The sequence below is a fragment of the Babylonia areolata genome, chromosome 19 (genome assembly GCF_041734735.1).
Source record: "Babylonia areolata isolate BAREFJ2019XMU chromosome 19, ASM4173473v1, whole genome shotgun sequence".
Classification (NCBI taxonomy): domain Eukaryota; kingdom Metazoa; phylum Mollusca; class Gastropoda; order Neogastropoda; family Buccinidae; genus Babylonia; species Babylonia areolata.
The window spans coordinates 5,270,505-5,296,766 of NC_134894.1; the positions used below are offsets into that span (position 1 = coordinate 5,270,505).

Genomic DNA, 26,262 nt, shown 5'->3' on the forward strand with positions numbered 1-26,262 from the left:
GAAATTTCTAGCACAGAATTTCCAGAAGGTGGGGATGCTATTTAAACTGTAAGACCCCTGGCGTACCATAGGGGAAATACACATACAATAACTACCATCATTACACTTACATATAATACATACACACACTCTAATGTTGGTTTATCATTGTTTTGCTACCATCATTACACTTACATATAATACATACACACACTCTAATGTTGGTTTATCATTGTTTTGCTACCATCATTACACTTACATATAATGCATACACACACTCTAATGTTGGTTTATCATTGTTTTGCTACCATCATTACACTCACATATAATACATACACACACTCTAATGTTGGTTTGTCATTGTTTTGCTACCATCATTACACTTACATATAATGCATACACACACTCTAATGTTGGTTTGTCATTGTTTTGCTACCATCATTACACTTACATATAATGCATACACACACTCTAATGTTGGTTTATCATTGTTTTGCTACCATCATTACACTTACATATAATGCATACACACACTCTAATGTTGGTTTGTCATTGTTTTGCTACCATCATTACACTTACATATAATGCATACACACACTCTAATGTTGGTTTATCATTGTTTTGCTACCATCATTACACTTACATATAATGCATACACACACTCTAATGTTGGTTTATCATTGTTTTGCTACCATCATTACACTTACATATAATGCATACACACACTCTAATGTTGGTTTATCATTGTTTTGCTACCATCATTACACTCACATATAATACATACACACACTCTAATGTTGGTTTGTCATTGTTTTGCTACCATCATTACACTCACATATAATACATACACACACTCTAATGTTGGTTTGTCATTGTTTTGCTACCATCATTACACTTACATATAATACATACACACACTCTAATGTTGGTTTGTCATTGTTTTGCTACCATCATTACACTTACATATAATGCATACACACACTCTAATGTTGGTTTATCATTGTTTTGCTACCATCATTACACTTACATATAATGCATACACACACTCTAATGTTGGTTTGTCATTGTTTTGCTACCATCATTACACTCACATATAATGCATACACACACTCTAATGTTGGTTTATCATTGTTTTGCTACCATCATTACACTTACATATAATACATACACACACTCTAATGTTGGTTTATCATTGTTTTGCTACCATCATTACACTTACATATAATGCATACACACACTCTAATGTTGGTTTGTCATTGTTTTGCTACCATCATTACACTCACATATAATACATACACACACTCTAATGTTGGTTTGTCATTGTTTTGCTACCATCATTACACTTACATATAATACATACACACACTCTAATGTTGGTTTATCATTGTTTTGCTACCATCATTACACTTACATATAATACATACACACACTCTAATGTTGGTTTGTCATTGTTTTGCTACCATCATTACACTCACATATAATGCATACACACACTCTAATGTTGGTTTATCATTGTTTTGCTACCATCATTACACTTACATATAATGCATACACACACTCTAATGTTGGTTTATCATTGTTTTGCTACCATCATTACACTTACATATAATACATACACACACTCTAATGTTGGTTTATCATTGTTTTGCTACCATCATTACACTCACATATAATACATACACACACTCTAATGTTGGTTTATCATTGTTTTGATGCTTACTTTTGTGTGTCGTTAGGTTTAAAATTATATATATATATATATATCTTTTCAAACACAGGTACTCCAACGACATCAGCAGACGTCACGCAAAAGGTGAAGGTGGTGGTGAACATATATGAAACTGAAGCACAGACCTGCATACATAACACACACACAAACACACACACTCACTCTCTCTCTCCCTCACTGTTACTCACATACACCTATACACACAGAGAGAAAATATTTCCAGATGAAGGAATACAAAATTCAAGCCATCCTTCACGCACACCTTCACACTTTCTCCTCAGTGCTGAGAACAGAACCGAACCGCAGGCCAGCAGATGTCACGCAAGTACATGTTTATTAAAGCGATTCAATGAATCAGAATAAGTACTTTCCACACAAAGATTTCAATGATAAATCAGGCATAACATGATTGTGAAAGTAAATTCTTTGCAAGTGTATATGCCAGATGACACAACAGTAAAAAGCACATACAAACACACATACACCACTGTGAGATCAAGTGGAAAATCAGATACCAGTGAAATAAACCATCTCCCTATGGCAATACACAAACACTCTTATCCAAACATAGTTCCAATACCAAAGAAAGAAAGACAACTACAGAGGAATAAACAAAATGAAAAAGAATGGATTAAAAAAAAAAAATGACAAAAAGAAAGGGGAATATAAAAAAAAAAGAAGGGAAAATGCATCTTCATTTCATCAGTCAGATCAAAACAGGAAATTCTAAATGCACCTACATTTTCTGAAGAAGAAAAAATGACAACCTCATACTCACATCATTTATGAAATACACATCATTTAGCAAATATATCTGGCACAAAATTCAAAACCACAAACAATGACCACTGATAATCATAAAGAAAACAAATCAATCAGATGTTACCTCTTCCCTTCTCCTGATATAATGGAGCTTGAGTGGAAAGACCACGCTCTTTTGACATTTGATACTGTTGCTTACAGTCCAGCACAGGACCAAACCAAGACTGCCCAACTTAACAAAATATTCCACTGCTTAAAACACAAAACTCTTGTAATCATCTAAACAAACAATAAAAGCCAGTGAAAAACAACACAGTTCGAGAAACAAGTTCTGTTCAATTTCCACTTAAAACAATCAACACAACACACAACACTGCACACTAAAAAAACAAAAAAATCGAAACAGAAATCTGGACCAGGAATGAGCAGTCAGTTACAAATTGACACTAAAGTACCATTACTTCAATACATCCTTTGAATGCTGTAAAAAGTTAGTAATAATACATGCTGTCCTCTTTGGTATGTTTTGTTACCTGCAGCATAAGTGTAACAAATATAACATGGTGAGGATATTTGTCCTACCATCCCCATTACACACCAACTACTGAGCTCAAACCAGAACGGCAGGACAAACGTATCCTTACAAAGCTCCTGCTTCGTCAGCAAGGGGTCTACCCTTCTGTCTCCCTCCCTCAACAGTTCCTTGTTAAATTTCAGCAGTCTACACAAAGTCAGGTGAATGCTGGGGAGAACAGAACACAGACTAACCACATCAGCAAAACATTTGCTCCAAAGTTCACAGGTGCATCTGGACCAAAAAAAACTGCCCAACCCATGAACAGGGCAAAAGAATCAGCCACAGATCAATGTGAACCCTGCCACCCCTCCCTGTATAGTGCCTTCTACTCAGGAATATAGAACTAAAACGTATACAATGAAAAAAAAACCCAAACAATATTTTTTTTAAAGAAAAAAAAAAAAGAAGGAATGATTCTCTCTTTGATAGTTATAGACAGAACAAAAAAGACATATTCCTGCAATGCTGAAGGCACTGACTCACTTCCAATCCATTACATTTGAATTACAAGACCAACATACCTAATGATGTCAAATCATAGCAAGAACTAGACCAGGGATGGGTTGCATAAACAATACTGGCAAATCTCTGTTTGCTAAGCATTAATTTTTCTCCTCCAAAGTCAGTCAACATTCTTTGACGCAAAGTTTGCTTTGCATTAGACCTTCCTGTCTACAGTACAAACATTCTTAACACTGAACAAACTTAGCTTTTAACACTTTTGCAGGTGGCATTAGTATGTCCAATCACAGCAAGAACAAGATCGGGACCAGGCTGCATGAGCAAAGTTAACAGTGTATGTTTGCTTTGCATCCAAATTCTTCCCAAGTCTGTAAGCAACACTAAGTTTCCTTAGCGTTAAAAAGTCTACAAACATTTTTAATATAAACAGGAGACAAGAGGAAACAATCACACTGCCATCATAAAGTAGCTGTTTAAGGACCTTACAAAAACATCCAGCACATTTTTCTTTCCACATTCTCCTTAATGCCTGAGATATGTCATATTTATAATAGTGCATATTATCTCTTGATGCATGACCATTACATTTCATACCACTGTGTAAAGTATGTATACCCCCTGTCATTGATTGTCATATGTAGAATTTAAGGCCTCTTGTGCTGACTAAATGTCATGTTTTCCAACACCAGCACTTAGGTTTATTGAATCAAACAAGGCAATAAACACCCCAGCCCCACCACTGCCTCCTACCCACCCCCCCTATTCACACACACATGCATGCCATCAGGCATACATTTACACACACACGCACACACACATCACACACACACACACTCCAGACTCACAAACACAACCACCATCACCCTGATGTGCCCATGCAGAATGCCTTTCAAATCAAGACAACTTTAAGTGCTGCATGCATACATTATAACAATAAAGACCACTACAGAAATTTATCAATACACCACAAGACAATTACCAGAAATCACAAAAAATGCCCAAATCAGATTTGAGATTCTGGATCAAGAAACATGATATTTCAAGGCATACTTATGTCGGCGTAACTAACATCAATAATTCATATCTGAAATGCCCAACTAAAGAAAAAATTAAACCATGTTAAACATAAAACTCCTATCTGGAAAAAAACAAACAAAAAGAACAACAACAAAAAACAACAGCAACTAAAAAACCTGCAAAACATTTCAGCTCATGACGTTATCTTAATCTCTTTGAGGGATACAAACTAAAAATGATTATAAAAACAAACAAACAAACAAAAAAACAAACAAAAAACCCCAAAAAACCCACCTTCAAATTAATAGATTAAAAAACTTTTTTAAACAACTGGCTTTCAAATTCTGAGTGCAACAGGCTCCTTTTCACACACAGAGTTTGAGAATACCTTTCTGTTTATACACCTAGAACATTAAATAACTATTTTTGTTCCATTGGATAACACTATCACTTTCACTGTTTGAAATATTTCTCAGTATTCTAGGGTTTGCTCGATATAGACACAACCACTGCAAAAATATATAATCAAAAACCCACTCAAAAGAGAGCTTATCAAAATATCTTCACTCACAAAATAAAGAAGAAAAAAAAGTCACTTGTTGCACCCTGTAAGAATAATATAAAACAATAAAAGCAAACAGCACAAGTAAATAAATGTGTATGTTTTCTATGGAAATACAAAATCATCATAGAAAGGAAAAACACAAAATAAAAATAACTTTTCCTTGTTGACCAACAACCAAGTGATGTAAACCCTCTTGTGAAAAGTATAACTCACACTCACGTACACACATAAATGTTTCAAAATGTTTTGAGAGAAATGTAATCTGCATGGTAACAGTGATTAAACTATCATTATCTTACAACTCTCACAAAATATAATAAAACAATAATGAAATCAATGTCTGTAAACAAGCTGATGATTGATAATAATACTCTGGTGGGCCTTTACAGTGCTCAGTCAGTGAAACGGTGATACAGAGAAAGACACACAGAGGGAGGGAGGGAGGGAGAGAAAGAGAGAGAGGGAGAGAGAGGGAGGGAGAGAAAGAGAGAGAGGGAGGGAGGAGGGAGGGAGGGAGAGAAAGAGAGGGGGAGGGAGGGAGAGAAAGAGAGAGAGGGAGGGAGGAGGGAGGGAGGGAGAGAAAGAGAGAGAGGGAGGGAGGAGGGAGGGAGGGAGGGAGAGAAAGGGAGGGAGGGAGGGAGGGAGGGAGGGAGGGAGAGAGAGAGGGAGGGAGGGAGAGAAAGAGAGGGAGAGAGAGGGAGGGAGGGAGAGAAAGAGAGAGAGGGAGGGAGGGAGGGAGGGAGGGAGAGAAAGAGAGAGAGGGAGGGAGGGAGGAGGGAGGGAGGGAGGGAGAGAAAGAGAGAGAGAGAGAGGGAGACACAGAAAAAGACACACAGAGAAAACCATCCAAGTCAACCGCAGATTATGTAAACCATTACATCACCTCTGAATGATAGAAATCATTAGTTTAACACTGACACAGCCTCTTTTTTTTTTCTTCTTCTTCAAAATGTCAAGCCTGGAATCATGTTCAAAGAACAACAAAACCATGAGCATCCCAACACCCAGATCACAAGAAGGAACTGCAAACTGTGACAACAGCCTGTTGGACAGGCTCTCAAAATCAATGCTGCCAGTCTCATTTCCCTTATGTTCTTTGCTATTTCTTTTTTTTTTCTTCTTTTTTTTTAAGCTTTCCTTTCAAGCTCTCCTCACTCTCTCTGGTATCCCAGTTCCTACCTGACAGTCATATCTCTTTCAATAGTACAATTCTGGTCTTTCATCATTTCCATGGCTTATGAATGACAATAAATCTTTATACTAGTCAATACAGGTAACAATAATCTTTTATATTCAAGCAATTCAATAAGGAACATAAGTAATGTTAATGAATAAAAAAAACCCAGAAACATCTATCAAGAAGAAAAAAAAAAGGCCTCCCTGAAGCATACTGTAAACTATTTCAAATATAATCATGTTCATAAAAAGCGCTGGTATTACTTCATGATACTGCAAGTAGGGCCATTGTACAGAAAAAAACAACAGCAGCATAATACGTTGGCATCATTATAAATGTGTTTATATTGAATACTGTCAACCTGAGATGGTCAAAAGCCTGAGTAATAAGTTGGATAAGAACAGTCACACTTTCAAAACAGCCTTTATGGCGGCGCAGCTCTGGCTCCTAATGTTTAATCGCAATACATAATGCACACACTCATTATTCGTCTATTTATCACTTTCTGGTTATGACTTGAAAGCTCTACAGGTATTTGGAAGAGTTGAGAGAAACAAAAATAGAGAAAGGGAAAGGTACAGGTATGTACATGAACAAAGCTTGTACGCATGCTTGCACACGCCTCGATAGAGAAAGTACACACAAATACATGCAAACATGTGCACGCACACACACACACACACACACACACAGAGAACACACAACACATACAGAACACAACTGGAAGGTCAAATGAGAAGTTCTACAATGCCCAGTCGACAATCACAATCAATACTTCAACATTAGCAAAAGTAACACAAACAATACCCTGCTCTGAGAAACTGCATTATTGTATCATCTGGAATCACAATTCGTATGACAATGATGGTGCTGGAACACAATATTGTGAAAGGTAACTACCTACCCAGAATACTGAATACATGAACAGTAATATATGTAATCTTGTTGAGAAACACACACACACACACACACACACACACACACACACACACAAAGGGAATATAGTTTCTTACAGTTAATTACTCAGTATACAGTCTTTTTGAAAATTACAACATATAAAAAACTCCAGCTTTTCAAAACATTATATGATAAATGTAAATTACTCTATACTGTTGTTTTTAGCACACAAAAAATCAGTTTAGCAAATCATTGCACAATCTCACCAATCAACACAGCAAAAGGTTTTGCTGATTAAATAATGGAAATAGCCAAACAAGAAAAAAAAGAAGAAAAAGAAAATGATCAATAAAGGTATAGAATAACAATGAAAGCATTCAAGCAACAAATTATCAACAAAGCAGATCTGTCAAATATTCAATCCAAACTCATTAAATAATCCTGCCTGGACAACATAATAGATAGATGGATATATGTTGTTTGAATCTTGCAAACAGCAATATCATATGAAATTTGCAAACAAAAATACCATTATCAATTATGATAACAGTAATATTACACAAATTATAGTGACATCAACCATGTGCTAATGGCAGATCTGATAAACGGAAATAATACCTGAATACTGGAACATACAGCTATTTTAATTACAAAAAATCCCAATACTTTGGAACAATGCTTATAAGCAGCAGTGCAACAATCTTTAAGAGAAAATCTGACATCATCTTGAAAGAACAACAAAAACAAACACACAAACAAAAAAGTTCTTTTCTTATCAAACAACAAGAGGTTTCACTTATCAAACAAAATGCTCTGAAAGAACAAAACCCAAAACAAGTTCATTCATTTACTTTTTAAAATATTCAGCATTTATCCTCTCGTTTATTTTTATTTTTAGAACCTCTCCCAGATTTGAGAAACCAGAAAATCTAGTTCAATTTTTTTTTCTTATAACCTTTTTCATAAGAATCATTGCCAAATATGAAGTTTGAGCAACCAGAAGAAAATAGCCAGTTTCATGCCTGTCACTTCAAATCACATTCACTTGATCCCAAAAGACAGCGATGGAAAATCCAATTCTACCTTGCAAACTGCGTCATATTTCCCAGGGTTCCTACAATTTTTACAAAAATTTCAAGACTCTTCCAGAAACTGAAAGGGAAAAAACATTTTTTCCAGAGAGATGTCCAGCCCTGGGAAATGGTTCTTTCATTTTCCCAAGACTTTCCCATGACTAACTACATACCCTGGATTTCTTTTCTGCTCCCCCCCACCCCACCCCCTCCTGGGCCCCCCTAACATCAGTCACTCCAGATTCCCCTGACCCAGTAAATCCAGTCCTGCCTGCAAGCTACATCAAGATTTCCTTTCTGCCCACCCATGTCATCAGTCACTCCAGGTTCTCTCCTTCCCCAGTAAATCCAATCCTGCCTGTAATCTGTGTTACATTTCCTTTCTGTCCCCCCTGGGTGATCACCTCACTCCATGTTCACCCTGTTCCCACAAATCCGACCCTGCCTGCAAGATGGAGTCAAGATTACCCTGTGTTGTCAGTCACTGCAGGTTCCCCCCATCCCAGTAAATCCAGTCCTGCCTGTAATCTGTGTTACATTTCCTTTCTGTCCCCCCTTTCATCTAATCACACCATGCTTCCCCTGTCCCAGTAAATTTGACCCTGCCTGTCCCCCACCCCTGTGCTGTCTCTTCACTCCCTGTTCCCCCTGTTCCCACAAATCCGACCCTGCCTGCAAGCTGTGTCAAGATGACCTTTCTGCACCCCCTGTGCCCTCACCTCACTCCGTGCTGCCCCCATCCCAGTACATGTCGGCACGGTTCAGCATGTTGCGGACCTTCATCACGCTGGCCACCTTGCGGCCATACTCTGGCGGGGAGAGGGTGCCGCCAAGGGCGATGCCAGACTTGCGGTGCAGCATCTCCGAGTCCTGGTGGATGCGGGCCGAGCAGTGGAACTCCTTGGCCCCCAGGGCCAGGATCCTCTCCAGGTTGTCTTCGTTTACACCACCCCCTTGAAGAAAGGGACCAGGGAGTAAATCACCCAATGCAGAATGTGGTTATTCATCCTTCCCATGAACTGATAAAGAGCACATTTTTGTATGTGCAAGTGTTAAACCATTCTATTCCTTGTACTTCTGAATGATACTAGTCCCTTTCCCTTCTGTGAATTGTAAGTGCTTGCTGAATTTTAGTACATTAAGTGTAAGAAATGTATTTTACTATATAAAGACAATATAAAGAGTGTAAGTGTGAATGAGTTAAAATAAGACAAAAAGCCTTAGAAGCTGAATGGAGATTTTCTCCAGTGAAAGTTAGAACAATATCAATTTGTCTTAAAATTGTACATCAAATGAATGCCACACAGTATCCTGCAGAATATGCTTTATTTGGTCAAGACCCACATAGAAAGTGTTAGTATCTACACAATAATACAACATTTATTTGAAAAATGTGAGAAAATGGGATTTAATGATTTTTTTGTTATAAATTTAACAGTTATGTTAAACAACCATGAATATACCTTCACTACTTTTGAATACATTGGTAACAAGCAGAGGCAGCACTCTCCCCTCCCTTACCTACTTTCAAGAAAATACAGAGAAGGGAGAGGATCAAGAGTACAAAATGCAATACAAATTACAATATCATTTTATTGCTCCATCACAGGGGAAATTCTTGATTAATTAAGTGATATTTGTAACTGTATTGTACTGAATTGTACTAGTTAATTTTAATTCACTTCCTGAAGCTGAAAATAGCTTATTCATGCCTGGCAGACGAGACCAGTAATTTTATATTAAGTACACACTCACTCACATGCATCCCTCCAAATGCACACACACACACACACACAGTGACACACAACACACAGTGACACACACACACACACACACAAACACACACTGTGACAAACACACTCACACACACACACACACACTGTGACAAACACACACACATAGTGACACACACACACACACACACACACACACACAGTCACACACACACACACACACACACAGTGACACACACACACACACACAACACACACTGTGACAAACACACACTCACACACACACACACTGTGACAAACACACACTCACACACACACACATACAATTACATTTAATCATATATAACAAACACTCATGTATGAAACTTATTCAAACATGAAGTCTGACAACAATTTTCACTGACCTGGTACCACAGTGATCAATCCTCGTGACTGAATAGAAAAAAAAAAACCACCACAGGAATACACCAAATAATATCAATACATATTTAACAATCTAACAGATTACATCAATGCATATTCAATGGGTATGTACCTATTTTGTAAATACATATTCAACCAGCTTAACATAACATCAATGCATATTCAACAGATATACACACATTTGTATACAGTATCAGCTGTTAGTAACCATGCAGACGTCTCACAAAGAAATCACAGGGTGAAAATACACTTGCACAAAATGAGCAGTTAAACACAGTACATTTGTACACAACCATCCAGTAATTATTTACAATTTTATCATGCAGAAATCATGGGGTGAAGATACATTTGTATGCTATCCGCAGGTAGCATTCCAGTAGCATTTTGTACCACTGACTGAAAACAAGTAACAGCATGGGTCACTTGTCTTTCTCTTTATTTCTCTTTGTGTGCGTGTGTGTGTGTGTATGTATGTGTGTGCGCTCGCACGCGAACGTCAGTGTGTGTATGCATGTGTGTGCACGGATGTGGGTGTGTGTGGGAGGGCGGGTGGGGGTGGGGGGTGGGGGGGTTCTTCATTATGTATACAACTCTGCATGAAAACCTTTTCCTTTCATTTATGTGTGTGCTATTTGTAATAGATGTAGATTAGCAAGGACAGACTGGAAGAATAGGCAATGCCTAAAATCTTTATCCTTGAATAAAAACGTTCTGAGTTCTGAGTTCTTTAATGGAAACAATGCAAAGATTTTCATTTCACTGAACAGGGACATCAAAATGAAAGAAATGGAGATAAGGGTATAGTGAAACAAGGAAGTGAGAGACAGAAAGGTGGGCGGACTGACAGATGCTGGGAGTCAGAGACTGAAAGACAGAGTTTGCTATGTTGTTGGACTTTTTGATTTTTTTTTAGACTACCATTTCAGTACACCCTGTGAGTCAAGGGAGGTAATCAATGGCTCAACATCAAAATCTTTGCCTGCCCAGGAATTTGTCAAATTACTGAATCTTTATTATGATAATTATTACCATCATTATTATCAATCACTGACTGGCTAATTAATTAGCTAATAGACTGGTTGGTTGAATAGATTTATTTTCATTTTTACTGTAAATTCCTTAATATGTAAAATGTTCTTAAATCTATGCCAATGTGATTTTATTTGATCTCTTTGAACGATTAAATATGTACATGTCCTCTGCCTATGTTCATATTGTGACTACGAGGTCATTTCTCTTTCGAGATGCATAAGCTGACTTGACTTGAAACACTCATATGTGTAATGTTACGGTCACACACTGAACTGGGCCCTCACCTCTTTTATCATCTTTTCAATGATGGGGGCACCGTCTAGGGCAGTGGCAGACCCCCCACTGGTCAGAACACGGTCAAACTTCAGTTCTATCAATGTCTGCAGAGAGGCAAACACGTTGCTGCTCATGTCGATGGCTGGAGGAAAAAACAACGCAACAATATAAGAATGCAATACCAAAACAAATAATTTTTTTTTTTTTTTTTTTTTTTTTTTTTTACACAGGCAACAAAAAATATATGAGAGACAAGCTGAAAACTGATACCATGATTCCAGACTGAAAAAAAAAAATAAAATAAAAAAAACCAACACCAGAAAACAACAAAACGATGCTGCTCATAGCGCAGCCAACCACAAAGGGGACATTTCAGGGCTGAATACCTGTCAGTTCTTACAATCAGTCAAAGAGAATACAAAACAATGTAAAAGAAAAACAAAAACAAAAAAAAAACAGAACAAGAAAATGTCCATTAATTTGTTTGTTGACAGACAGACAATAGATCAACAAACATACTATGCTTCCGAATGAAAAAAACAAAAATCAAACTAAATCAATATGTACACAAACTCGTTTCAAAGTCTCTCACTACACACACACACACACACACACAAACGAACACTGAATGCTTACAAACAATGAAACATATATGCACATAATCATGTGCACGTGGATGGTATGCATTCAAGTATGGACGCACATGTGTGTATACATCATTACATGTATATATGAAACACTTGTGCATTTCATTTTATGTGGATGGTGTGCATGCAAGAATGTATACATGCTCCTTTTGCATGTACCTATGTGTGAGTGAGTGTTAGTTTGCTCTAGGTACTGCACCACAATGAATGAACAGAAAGGTGCACATACACAAACAATCATATACCTCTGTGGAATGTCACTGGAAGTGGTGAAGCCAGTTCTGAAAAAAAACAACAACAGTTTCTTAAAAATCAGTAAAACACCAATGTCAAATGTTAGAAACATTCACATTCACATCTTCAGTGTCAGATTCATTACATTTTTGTTACAGGTCTGTAATTTGAAATAGTGACTATGCTGTGGCAGTATCAGTATGGGGCAAACATGGTTTTTTTTAATACACACTGTAAAAATAGTCTTTATATCAACTTTGAAATAAGTATATGTAAAGACAATACAAAATTGTGCATGCTGGAAGTATATGTTTATCAAACATGTCCATCTTCATGGGCTGCAATAATCCAACTGGTTGTGAGAACTTTCATTCATTCATACAACTATCGTCAGACCAGATGCAGTCTGAAATCAAAATCATACTTGTCTGGAATAAATGTATTTCTGTTAAGACTGTTGTGGGGTTGTATGTGTTCCAGATATATTCACACTTCCTAAACTGAAAAAGACAGAGAGAGAGAGAGATCAGATCAGGACTGATGAACATTTCAGTGAAAAAATAAAGTTCAGTTTAGAATACCTTTTTGTCAAAATATTTTTCTTTCAACATTGCAGTTAGATTCATAACACAATTAATAAATTTGTTATAATTATGAATGAGTTAAAACAATAATCCAACACATAAATTAACATTTTTGTAACGTCTCATTCAACCATTGTATGAGGAAATTGCAAATTATTATGATATGGGTGTGGTAGTTTTGCATAGCATATCAGCAGTCTTGAAAATCTAGAGTAGGCTCTCGAGGCCTGATCAATAGGTTGGGTATGCAAAAAAATCAGGCATATATGTTTTTTTGTTTGTTTGTTCTGTTTTTGTTTCAGCAGATGTGGATCAATCCACACTCTTTGACACCTTTAAACCAAAGGTGAATGGCATGCAATGTTAAACAATTATGGCTATCTTTACATTTTCTTACCTTTAAATTCTCTGCACCTTTCTGCATCAACACACCCATCCCTAGACAGAAACAATTCAATGAAAAAATGTTCAAGTCTAAAGAACTTATCAATTAAAAAAAAAAAAAAAGAAGAAGAAAAACTGGCATTTTCTAGTAACACTCACACCACTTAGTAACAGAAATAGCTGGCACCCCTCAATGCATCACACACAGAGTGCAGAAGATACACAACCAAAAACACAAACATTCATGCAACACAGATACAACACTTCCAGTAAGCCTTTTTTTTTCTTATATCAAATTTAATACTTATATCCCCAAACAATTTTTTTTTTGTGATCACCATATTAAAATCAATCACATGTTTATCTGTCATGTCTGACCAAGAAACCACAATTTTCTTTCACAGAAATATAATTTTTTTTTTGTATGAACCCAACTTCCCAAAACTCTACTCTTGTGACAAAATCTCAGCTTGTGTCATGGGGTTTTCTGTTTGTTTCTGCTTTCTTTCATTTGTTTGGCTGGATTATTTTGTTAGACGTTCTCTAAAATCACCTAATCATGTTGTACCTAAATAAACATGCACACAACTTTGGAGTACATCATATATATATATAAAAATGTTCAGACGTCTTACTCATTCAAGAAACCAAACACAAATCCATCCGCTTTTGCCTCCTTCAGAACTTTGAGGTCAGTCTTCAGTACTTCTATCTCTGCGTCAGTGTACAGAAAGTCCCCTCCCCGCGGACGCAGCATGACGAAAACTGGGATCTGAACTCTTGACTTCACCACTGTCAGCAAACCTGTGCATAAAAAGTTTATATGAATATATTCATATATATCATTCTCAAACTATGCCAAAAACATATCAACAGTTTTTAGTTTACTAGCATTATAGTACAACAATTTCAAAAATAATGTCCACTATTATCCATTTTTTCACGAGAGATAAGAAATCCACATAACTTCAACTCTATCACTCTTTCAATTTTTTTTTTTCCAAAGTGGCAGATAAAAAAGTTAGAGAAAGAGAGAGTGCTCATGCAAAATTATAAATATATATAATAATATATATATATATATCTTGTTTGTTTATATCATTATAGCTATACTTTATATTATTGTGTTCAGTTTGTGAAAACAACCACCAATCTTTACTGAAACATATTTACTGCCATATGAAATAAAACCAAAAAATCCAAACATACAGAAATAAACCCATACAAAACTTACTTTATAAACTGATACAAACAAAAATTGTATTTTTACCAACTGATGGTGTGGTGCCCCCTTCCATCAAGTTGGAACACAACTCCAGTCGGCTGGCACCTGTGAAAAGATTTTATTTATTAAGACTCCTTGCTGTGAAAAGATGAACACGAGAGCACAATTTTAAATGTTTGCTTAACTTTGAAAGAAATCCCCCACCCCACCCCCCTCACCGCCTCCCCTCCCAACAACAACACACAAACACACACAAAATATTTCTGAATGTTTGAATCCAAGTCCTTGGTATCTACCTTTAAATCAAGAACACTTTAATCCCACCCACACCCAACTTCCTTCCATTTTTCTGGCAAAAAACCAACAAGGGATTATGACCGCTTTAATCTATACTGTATGAGCTGAACTTTTGAAACTTTTCGGAGTGTGTGACTGTGCGCGTTAGACATGTATCTGTCTTGAACAGTTGTCACACTCCTACCAACTGGAGTTCATTGACCGTCAGCTGTTCACAAAATAAAGTATATTTCTTTTCTCTCAGTCAGGGTAACAGCACTGACTTAATGTGGAGGGCAGCTTCAATATCAACAAGTTAATATAAGAATGGATGTTTAACAAAATACTCACCTCCCTTTTCTGCATTGACAGCAGAAGTGACTGAATCCACGCACACCTCCATGTTTTGTTAGTGACAGATGCAGTCGTCTCCCTTGGAAAATGCCGGGAAGGTCAATGACAGTACCTCGTTTTGAGACAGGACTTCCTAAATGTGCAGACCTTTCGTAAGGCGTGCTCGCAACCAGTTTCGTTGTTGTTGATTACAAAACCTCACTTTAACTTTGGGGAAAGGGTGACACCACACGTGTATACTTTGTTGGCTTTGATAGGTTTTTACCAAAAAAGAAAAGAACAGAAAATGTTTTCGTGCTTTCTCCCAAGACAGCAAATTATCCGTGTTCTGCAACCATGGTCGTCTGCTACACGACATGGCTTTGGTCACGTAACGAAGGTAATCTAATAGTCTGATATTTCATGGAAGAGTTGCAGTCTGATACAATTCAGTATTAAACTGAAAGATGAACTGCATAACAAGAAGTAATTTACGGTTTAGATTTTTTTCACTGGTAACTATTTCATATCACAACTGTTTCAGAATCGCATGCATTCTCCTTATAGCTTTTGAAAGCAGAACCAAGAAGTGTAGACAGCTGTGCTTCGGATGTGTGAGGAAAGCCATGCTCTCATACATTTGAATGTTAGGGATGAAAAGACAAAAGATATTCACATATATTCAAAAAAACATGTGTTTTTCTTTATAACAGGCAGGCCAGCAGAAAAACAAATGCATCAGTGGCACAAGTAGTCCAGCCATCTGAAGCTGTGCAGTGGATTGTGATGCAATTGAAGGGACAGTAAGCTGATATTCTATGGTAGTTATTTGGTAAAATACTGAAAATACTGAATAAGTGAATTCAACAAAAGTGAGCTAGTTATAAAATGATGTCATCAGCCACCCTGTGGCAAATGAGGCCTATAATTTTATTTTTATTGTGAGATTGTTGTATGTTGGCATATGAATTTTCCCCCACATGTTCCTGTGGATGTAAATGATGATTGTGACAGTGGGTTCATGTTTTTTTGTATCATCAGAGTGTGTGCATGGCTTTTATTCAGTCTGTATCATTGGAATTTTGCAGGTAACTTGCCCAAACTGTCAACGTATAGTGCCTCTTGCCAGGTCCTTTGGATCCTTTAACCAGCTTCTGAGAGGGAGAAGTACAAAGTTCTCAACACAGCTGGTAAGATGGTGGTTCATGGTAGATTTGAATTGGGAGGGGGGGGGGGGGGGGGGGGTTGCAGGGGTGCTATGATTAATTGGGAAGGGCAATGTTTTTAATTGGGAATATAGTAGTGTATTGAAAAATGGAGCTTAACGAGGTGAATGAATTTTTTTCCTTTAAGAACTTTTTATATATTTTTTTTTATTAATACATAACATTATATTATATACATATTTGTTGATCTAAGCTCCATTTAAACGTGAATCTTAGGTTTTGCAGTTTGTATGAAATAGATCACTCAGCTAACAAAGAAACAAAATACTTGTGTGAAGATCATTACAAATATGGCAGATTAAACATGTTAAAATGTTTGTTTTTTTCTTTCTGTCTGTGTAGCTTGATATTAATTTTTGTAAAGAGACCCATATGTGCCAGAATATAAAACAATGGGTAAATATTAGGGAAAAGAATTGAGTGGAAAAATATGGATGCACCAACTGATAGAGCACTTAAAAACACAGGAAAAAAAGTGTTCAGCTTTTCCTTTAAGTCTTTAATAAAGAAAAAATGTATTCCTTCATCTGTTGAATTTACATAGAAGTTCTGGTAGGTTTTTTTTGTTTGTTTGGTTTGTTGTGTTTTTTTTACAGCCAAAGCCAACAAGATTAAATGGTTTTGCATTGTTTGGATGTTCGCAGGGTTTCCAGACATTGCGTCGGACAGTAACAGAAGCAGCAAAGGTAAAGGGGGGTGCAGTGGCAGCGGAGAGTATCCCTCCTCATGGTCAGAAGATAGTTGGTCGATGGCTGATTGGATGTGCTGGCATGGTGTTTGGAGCTGTCGTTCTAGGAGGAGTTACCAGGTTGGTTGGTACATGGTGATATTATTAGAGAATTTTTTTTTCTTGTTTTTATTTATTGGTTGGTTTGGGATTTTTTTTATCTTTTCTTATCTCTCCAATAGAGATATTAGTTACTGTCCATGCAGTATGAGTCTGCATACCAAAGTCAGTGGTTATTTTATCAGAACTTGGTGGAGGTTTTTCCTACTTTAAAAAAGATCTCATTTATTTATTTTTCTATTTATTTATTTTATTTTATTTTATTGGTCTTCTCATTACAATATAGGCACTTGTAAGCATCCATGGATGCAGTATGAGACTGCACACCAACTGACAATGAATAGATCAGTTTTCACATTTATGACTGTATTATTACAAGAACCATATTGTAGGATTTGATTTTATGGTATGTGGTTAAAGGTATGAGTGCACATGTCCATACAAGTGCTTGTGCAGCTTGCGTGTGAGTGAGATATGCGCATGGTATGAGAGAATGTGAGTGTGTATATAAGCTCGCATGTGTGTGTGTGTTCCTGTATTCTTTGTGTCTGACTGACATGTTATTGTAAAGTTTTTTGAGAAGTTTAAAAGCTTTATATAAATGTAGTTATATACTCATTATTATCATTAATAGTAGTGATGGGACTTACCACCTTTCAGATTGACAGAGTCCGGGCTGTCCATGGTGGATTGGAGACTGCTGAAGGACATGAAGCCTCCACGCTCAGAGGCTGAGTGGAAGGAGGAGTTTGAACGATATAAAACTTTCCCTGAATACAAATAGTAAGTTACATCGGGGTCAGAGAAATCGGTGAACAATTGTCGAGAACCATTGCTAGACTGTTAAGTTTGCATAAATGATCAAATAATGCAAACAAGCAGTTCTGAGTTGTCAGAGTTCGGGAACACAACCATACAATGGTCTCTTTTGTTTCTGTGTTGACTTGCGATGTCTTGTAAAATTACTGTAAAGTTCGGTCTATAAGCCGCGACTTTTTACCCCAGCTTCAACCTCTGTGGCTTATACAATGATGTGGCTTATATGCGGATTTTAACGATCCCCAGAGTGTTATGTTCTCGTCTATTCTTAGCTGCCCTTCAACTCACCAAAATCATGATTTCTGTCCATGAATTTTTGGATGAGCTTCAGGATAGTGTGCAAACTGATCACGTTTTATAAATCAAATCCGCACACATTAAAGCCTTCAGATCAGCATTCAGTTCTACTCTGCTCAAGCATACACCCTCATCGTGCTGATAACGCAACGTTACGCCTATGATGCAGCCTTCAAATTGAAGGCGATTGACCTAGCAGACGACAGTGCAAGCAACGAACCAGCAGCGACCTCCACCTTCATGTTCATGAAGTGAAAGCGAGGCTGAAGTCAGTGACAAGATGGCGGAGGAAGCTGTGCTGGTTCTCTTCAACTCGGACACAGAAGACGAAGATTTTAGTGGATTCAGTGAGCAGGATGACGTTGAATAAATGTGACTATCCCTAAATTATGGATCTTATTTTCGTTGTGTTTATTTATTATTTTTTTTGTGGCACTAGCAGTATTTTCACTTGCTTTTCTTTGTGTTGTTCCCACTTGTGTTTATTTCATAACCTACAGTATCGACAGCTTTTTTGTAGTATCAGTATGTGTTCCAGTACTGGAAATAAGTGCGGCTTATAAGCCGGTGCGGCTTATGTATGTATAAAGTTCAATTTTTTCCAAAATTTAGTGGGTGCGCGCTCAATAGACCGAACTTTATGGTATATTTTTCATGTTGGGAGCATTACTTTTCCAAATTTGTTTCATAGTAAACAAGTTTGATATGAAATTCTACTTTTGCTGCAGTTGTTTTTGATACTTTCAACAGGCGGTGGTTTAAGTGTAGATAAGTGGTACCGTCTGACTCTTCCAGTGAGCCTTGTTCTCTTTTATTTTTTGGTGTGATAATGTACACATTGTGTGTGTGTGTGTGTGTGTGTGTGTGTGTGTGCATGCCATGTACATGAATGCATGCATAAATGTATTCCTTTATGAACAGATGAATATGCATTGATTACAATGGGATGTGCGCATTATCTGCATTGCTGATCCTGTGTATACATTCTGCACATGAACCTGTGTCTCTGTTACCGGTTCATAGCCAAGCCAGCCAGAAAGAGGTGACATTGTCCGACTTCAAGTTCATCTACTACATGGAGTGGGGCCACCGCATGTGGGGGCGAGCAGTGGGTCTGTTCTTTCTCCTCCCAGCCGCTTACTTCCTGCGCAAAGGCTGGATCTCCAAGGCAATGAAGCCACGACTTGCCATTTATGCCAGCTTGCTTGGGTTTCAGGTGAGGTGGTGGGTGGAGGAAGTTTGTTTAATGTCCCATCAGACATACTGGTGATTGTAAAATATTGATTTACACAATTGAATATTATTGTTGAAAAGGTATATTATGGTTTAAAAGGCCGGAGAAATGGGTAGAGCTGAATGGTCAATTGGGGGAACCAGGGTAGATGGAGGGGAGAATCAAGGGTGGCTATTTGAAATAAATAGAAATACAGTGAAATGTATTCACAAAACTGCCTCTTCCTATCTCTGTGGCTGCCTTCACCTCTACACTCCATCTCGCTCACTACGATCGGCTTCGGATCCACTCTGTTTACACATACCCAGATTCAAACACTCGACTGTTGGCCGCCGTTCTTTCTCTGTCTCTGGACCTTGCGATTGGAATGAACTTCCTCTTTCGCTTCGTCAAGTCTCCACTCTCAGCTCTTTCAAGTCTGGCCTTAAAACCCACCTCTTCCCAAAATAGCCTCCCTTGCCTGCCCTTCCTTGTCTTTAGTTTCCACAGTTTTAGAGTTATGCATGCATGTGAATGACTGGTGCGAAAGCGCTTTGATTTGTCTCTGCACAAGATTCAGCACTATATAAATACCATTATTATTATTAAATCAATTGATGGACTTTGTAAAAAAATAAGTCATAGAATTTAACAAGAGAAACAACTGATATTGAATGTGAGGTGGTGTTTGCATTTAAAATGGCATATGATGAATAGACCAGATAAGAATAACTGAATAATCTCATAAAGAGAACTTAAATCAGGTGCAGCAAAGCAATCGTAGATGATTACTCCAATTAAAGAGCATTATAACGTAATTAAAAAGCAGCAAGAAACAAAAACATTAATATTAAAGCATTGCACATATTCACTTTAATACATCATAACTCGTAATTATTACAAACTTTTTGAAAGACGCACACATTGACATTGCACATATCATATTGCACACTCATACTGCCCATTTCATATATTTTCATTGTCGGGATAATGTTTATCATTGGCACACACGGCCAATCTTTCTCACTGTTTGCTGTGTGACAATGACAGGGCTTCCTGGGATGGTACATGGTGAAGAGCGGTCTGGAGGAGCAGCCTGGACCCAGCGACATTCCCCGTGTGTCCCAGTATCGCTTGGCCGCTCACTTGGGGTCGGCCTTTGTGCTTTACTCCCTCTTCCTCTGGCAGGGACTGTCCCATCTATTGAAACCTCAGGTGGTGAGTGTCACCTGTACAGGTGTGTGTAGTTGGGTTTGGCAGGGACTGTCCCATCTGTTGAAACCTCAGGTGGTGAGTGTCACCTGTAAAGGTGTGTGTAGTTGGGTTTGGCAGGGACTGTCCCATCTGTTGAAACCTCAGGTGGTGAGTGTCACCTGTAAAGGTGTGTGTAGTTGGGTTTGGCAGGGACTGTCCCATCTGTTGAAACCTCAGGTGGTGAGTGTCACCTGTAAAGGTGTGTGTAGTTGTGTTTGTTTTTTGTTTGTTTGTTGTTGTTTTTTAAGAGGTTGTTTGGGAAAATCATATGCTATATAGAAGAAGCACTGGTTCAGTAAAGAAACAAAAAACATGGTGTACAGAATTTTTTTCCCTCACTGTACTATGCTCTGAAGTACATTGGAAGCACCATGGCAGAATCAGTGTGTTTGACTTACCAGTGAGCGCACACCACTGATCAGGGTTTGAGGTCCCGTTTTGGTGTAGTGATGTGACTTACCAGTGAGTGTGCACCACTGATCAGGGTTTGAGGTCCCGTTTTGGTGTAGTGATGTGACTTACCAGTGAGTGTGCACCACTGATCAGGGTTTGAGGTCCCGTTTTGGTGTAGTGATGTGACTTACCAGTGAGTGTGCACCACTGGTCAGGGTTTGAGGTCCCGTTTTGGTGTAGTGATGTGACTTACCAGTGAGTGCGCACCACTGGTCAGGGTTTGAGGTCCCGTTTTGGTGTAGTGATGTGACTTACCAGTGAGTGTGCACCACTCATCAGGGTTTGAAGTCCCGTTTTGGTGTAGTGATGTGACTTACCAGTGAGTGTGCACCACTGATCAGGGTTTGAGGTCCCGTTTTGGTGTAGTGATGTGTCCTTGGGAAAGAGCTTTACTCCAGATTTCCTCATTCCACCAAGGTGTGAATGCATACCTGACTTTGGTTGGGGAAGTAGTGGTGGAAGAAGAGGACTGGCCCTCACTTTCCCATGCCGAGCCCTGGATACAGTGGATATGAATTTGCTGCTCCAGTGACCATAAAAGGTTATGGACCTTTAACATTTTCGCCTGTTACTCTCCAAGTTCCTGCACATGAAAATAAATTTTGCTGGCATTACTTGATTTACATATGGAACAGCTTTTCCTCATAACCCACAATCTGTAAGGTTGTCTTTATTGATTTATGATGATCGATCAAGTGACATTTAAACATTTCATGCTGAGAAAATCCTACAAATGCTTGCTGGATATGGAATCTTGGTGCTTCTAAAAGACTGGCACATAGACACTATTCAGATTGTACAAGAAGAGTGTAAGTTGCTAACATGAAGGTTTGAACCTAGGATTTCTCACCTGCCATAGGTAGATGTCTTCAGCCTCTAGACCACCATTTCATTTCCATCATTTGTGAAGTTAACAGCTGGAATCAGTATGTAATATCTGCACATTGTGTGTGTGGTGTGTGTGTGTGGTGTGTGTGTGTGTGTGTGTGTGTGTGTGTGTGTGTGTGTGAAGATGCCTGACACAAAAGCCATCACAAGACTGCGTGGAATGGCACATGGAGTGATGAGTCTGGTCTTCGTCACAGCATTGTCTGGTAAGTGTTGGGAATGTGTTTCATGCATAATGGATTGGGCATAACCATAAACCAAATTTTAAAAAAAAACTGTTCCCTGGGTTTCTTCTATGAAACACTATCAGTGTGTGTAGCCTAGAAACATAAGTGAAGGACTATTGTTAGTAAAAGGATTAACACAGGGTTGCTGTTGGTTTTAAGTGTATGAAGGCTGGAAATATTTGTATTGGGTTACCATAGTGTTGTGATATTGTCAGTTACAGGTTATGATTGTGCACTGCTGGTGGCGAAAGGTAGATTAGTCTGCACAGGATTTTGGAAAAGCAGGCAGTGTGTTATAAGCAATGCTGTGCTGTGTTTGGACAGGGGCCTTTGTGGCAGGGCTGGACGCCGGCCTGGTCTACAACTCCTGGCCCAAGATGGCAGACAGGTGGATACCCACTGACCTCATCACCATTGAACCCAAGTGGAAAAACGTGTTTGAAAACCCAACCATGGTCCAGTTCAACCATAGGAATCTGGTGAGATTATTTAACATGGACCAAATTGCCCTTCCAAGTGTGTCACATGGATTCTCCTGTTTAAAATGCCTCTCAAAACATATCTTGAGTTCTGCCTGCCATCTTATTGACTAATGTGCTTATTGAACTTTTGCTGGTAATGTGCACATGTGCTGGTGTGTTTGCTTGCATGTTTGTATGTGCACACACTTGTTTGAGTATGGTGTACTTGATGAACTTTTTATTGTAAACGCCACAAGTTCCCTGCATGGGATGTGTGAGCATCACTCGTAATAATATTCATGCTGTGTGTGCGTGTGTTTGTGTGGGGAGTTTTGTGTGTGTGTGAGAGAGAGAGGGAGTGAGTGAGTGAGTTTGTAGGGAGTGTTATTTGTGTGTGTGTGGAGTATTGCTTTTTGTGTGTGTGGAGGCTTGTCAAGATCTGTTGATGCTGTATGTGTGTATCATTGTATGAGGAATGTTATTTGTGCATGTAAAGTATTAGTTAGGCAGTGGCTTGTTGTGGTCTGTTCAAGACGTTTGTGTGTGTGTGTGTGTGTGTGTGTGTGTGTGTGTGTGCAGGGAGAAACAACAGCTGTGCTGATTGCAGCCTTTTGGTGGATGTGTCGCAAAGCTCCACTGACGCCCAGGGCCCGTCTCGCGGCTAACTGTCTCCTGGGAATGGCTTTCTTACAGGTAACGGTTGGTGCCAATATCTTCATCTTATCTCAGAAGGAAAAGAAAGAACCAGCAAATTACCTAAAAAATGTCAATACAGGGAAAGTAGTGTGCATATCACACATGCTGCATAACACACACAGACATACAAACTCTGACTTGTGTGCACATGTATGCATAAACTCCCCTTCAGTCATACACACACATACACACACACAGTGACACACACACACACATACACACACACACACATACACACACACACACACACACACACACACACACACAGTTGGTAACTAACTCATTTTCTCTCACACTCCGGAGTAATTTAAAAGTTTGTAGTATTGTCAGTGGGTAATGGAATATGAAGTCCAAGGATGATGTGATTAAAACCGAAAGAAGAAGAAGAAAGACCCAGTAGAAATGGGGAAAAAAATTGTGTGCATAGACTCCTTGACTGCTGCTGACAAGTATGCTCATCAGTGAAGGGCTGTCACCTCAGTGAGATAAGACAGAGCTGACAGGTTGTCTGTCACCATTCTGTATTTGGACTTCTTTTTCATTGGGATTGCATTCCTTTTGATCAGCGAAATTAGTTACATCATTGATAGGTGCACAGAAAGCAGTAACTGCTCTTCTAACTTGTGTCGCTCTGATCTCGTTTTACCTAGGTTCAGCAGTCCAGGGGTTGATAGAGCAAAAAAAAAAAAAAAAAATAACAAATTGTTAACCATTGCTTCTCAACTTCTCCCATTTGTTATGAACAGTTCACTTGTATGGACATCACAAATGTATTGGCGTCAGAGGAACCATGATGTGCAGGTATTTAAGATGCTGAACTCTGGCTTTTTTTTTTTTTTTTTTGCAGGCTACCCTTGGAGTCACCACGCTGCTGACGTATGTGCCTACATCGGTGGCTGCCACACATCAGTCGGGGTCACTGGTGCTGCTCAGCATTGCCATCTGGTTGGCCCATGAGCTTCGACGCCTGCCAAAATAAAATAGAGGCGGTTTTTGCACTGTAATGCGCTTTACTGACTGACTGGTTTTGTTCAGATTGCTTTTGTTCAGATTGCTTTCCAGGGCTGTGGCCGGGATTTTCCTCAGTGAGGTTTTCATGAAGATGTGTGAATCAGAGAAAGGAAGGAGGGGTGGGGAGGGTGAAGAGATAATAATAATAATAGTGGATACTTATATAGCACACTATCCAGAAATCTGCTCTAGGTGCTTTACAAAAACGCTTTTGATAACATAAAACATTATATCTATGTTACATACACACACCAAAATGTGACCACACGCACGCACGCACGCACGCACGCACACACACGCACGCACGCACGCTCACACACTGCATACATACATTTTAACATACATGTGTATCTAACAGCTACCCTAACATACGCACACATAGACAGGCACAAACTTACATAAACACACGCACACACAATACACATTCATATACATGCATGTAGTTGTGGACCTGCCACAATTGAACTTATTGCTGAGGGAATAGGTGAGTTTTGAGACGAGATTTAAAAGATGCGAGGGAATCAGAAGAGATGAGAGAGATTTAGTTACACATTGTAAAATAAAATAAGAGAAAGGGGAGAAAGGGCAAAATTATTACCTGACACCTATCTCCCTTCCCCTACCCTCCCTCCCTCCCATACATACACACACACCTCTCTTCTTCCAACCTCCAACATTGTCCTTGATTTTGTTGCCAATTTGGACCTCGTTCTCTTAAGTTTATGAGAGTCAACAAGCCTGTTCATTTACAACAACTCTGTGTGTGTGTGGATTTTCCGAGAGTTTTCAGATCAAATAGAAGTGTGAAGACAGTTTTCATACACTGAGGGTCAAGGAAGGTAGACTGGAATGGTTAACTTTAAGAATAATGACTATATATTCAATTATGTCTTCTTTTTTGTGTCAAATCTTTTGCTTTGCTCTTTAAAATGTAATCAGCAGCTTTTCAGTTAATGATGAGGATAATGACTCGATTTGTTTTGTTGTCAGTCTTTTTCTCTCTCTTTAAAAAAAAAAAAAAAAAAAAATCATCAGCTTTTCATTTAGCTTTGCAAAGAAGAGTATGAAGACATACAAGCAATGCACTGGATAGTTAAAATAAAGCAGGATGATGTGACACAACAACAATTGCACTTTGTTTCAGGATGAACGGATTTTGGTGAGGGTTTGTGTCTGTGCGCATGTGTGTGTGTGTGTGCTGGGACTGTGTTTGTGTGTGTGTGTGTGTGTGTGTGCGTGTGTGTGATATTGTTGTCAGTTGCACTGTGCTGACCATGCATCCTGTTTTTTCAGACTTCTCTAGAAACTAACATCACTCCCACTATTTCAGCATCTGTTCCTTTTCCCAGTCACCCCAATAAAAACAAATCCTAAATAAATGTATGAATAGATAAAAGATTGTTTCAAAGAAAAACGAGTCCTTTCATATTTATCTGGATTATACTATAAAAATGTAATTAAGGATTTAATTTCCATGGAGCAATTTTTTCCTCTCAACATTTCACAGGCATGGCATTAAGTGCTGGATAACATCAAGTTCTTGCA

At 38.4% G+C, this 26,262-nt stretch overlaps 2 protein-coding genes across 2 annotated transcripts; one reads left to right on the forward strand and one right to left on the reverse strand.

Annotated features, from left to right (window-relative positions):
* Positions 1 to 5,869: 5,869 nt before the first annotated feature.
* On the reverse strand, positions 5,870 to 15,478 carry LOC143294041 (copper homeostasis protein cutC homolog). The gene is made up of 8 exons (XM_076605454.1): positions 15,404 to 15,478; positions 14,822 to 14,881; positions 14,187 to 14,355; positions 13,565 to 13,605; positions 12,595 to 12,630; positions 11,711 to 11,844; positions 10,376 to 10,403; positions 5,870 to 9,191 (listed from the first exon to the last, which is right to left on the reverse strand). Exons 1-8 carry the CDS (start codon positions 15,453 to 15,455, stop codon positions 8,959 to 8,961), a joined length of 753 nt encoding a protein of 250 aa, XP_076461569.1. The 5' UTR covers positions 15,456 to 15,478; the 3' UTR covers positions 5,870 to 8,958.
* A 46-nt stretch (positions 15,479 to 15,524) lies between these two features.
* LOC143293408 (heme A synthase COX15-like) lies at positions 15,525 to 24,743 on the forward strand. Its single transcript, XM_076604249.1, has 10 exons — positions 15,525 to 15,785; positions 16,474 to 16,575; positions 17,256 to 17,419; positions 18,059 to 18,181; positions 19,538 to 19,730; positions 20,778 to 20,945; positions 22,447 to 22,528; positions 22,874 to 23,028; positions 23,590 to 23,703; positions 24,554 to 24,743. The coding sequence occupies exons 1-10, from the start codon at positions 15,693 to 15,695 to the stop codon at positions 24,683 to 24,685; spliced, it is 1,326 nt and encodes a 441-aa protein (XP_076460364.1). The 5' UTR covers positions 15,525 to 15,692; the 3' UTR covers positions 24,686 to 24,743.
* Positions 24,744 to 26,262: the final 1,519 nt, after the last annotated feature.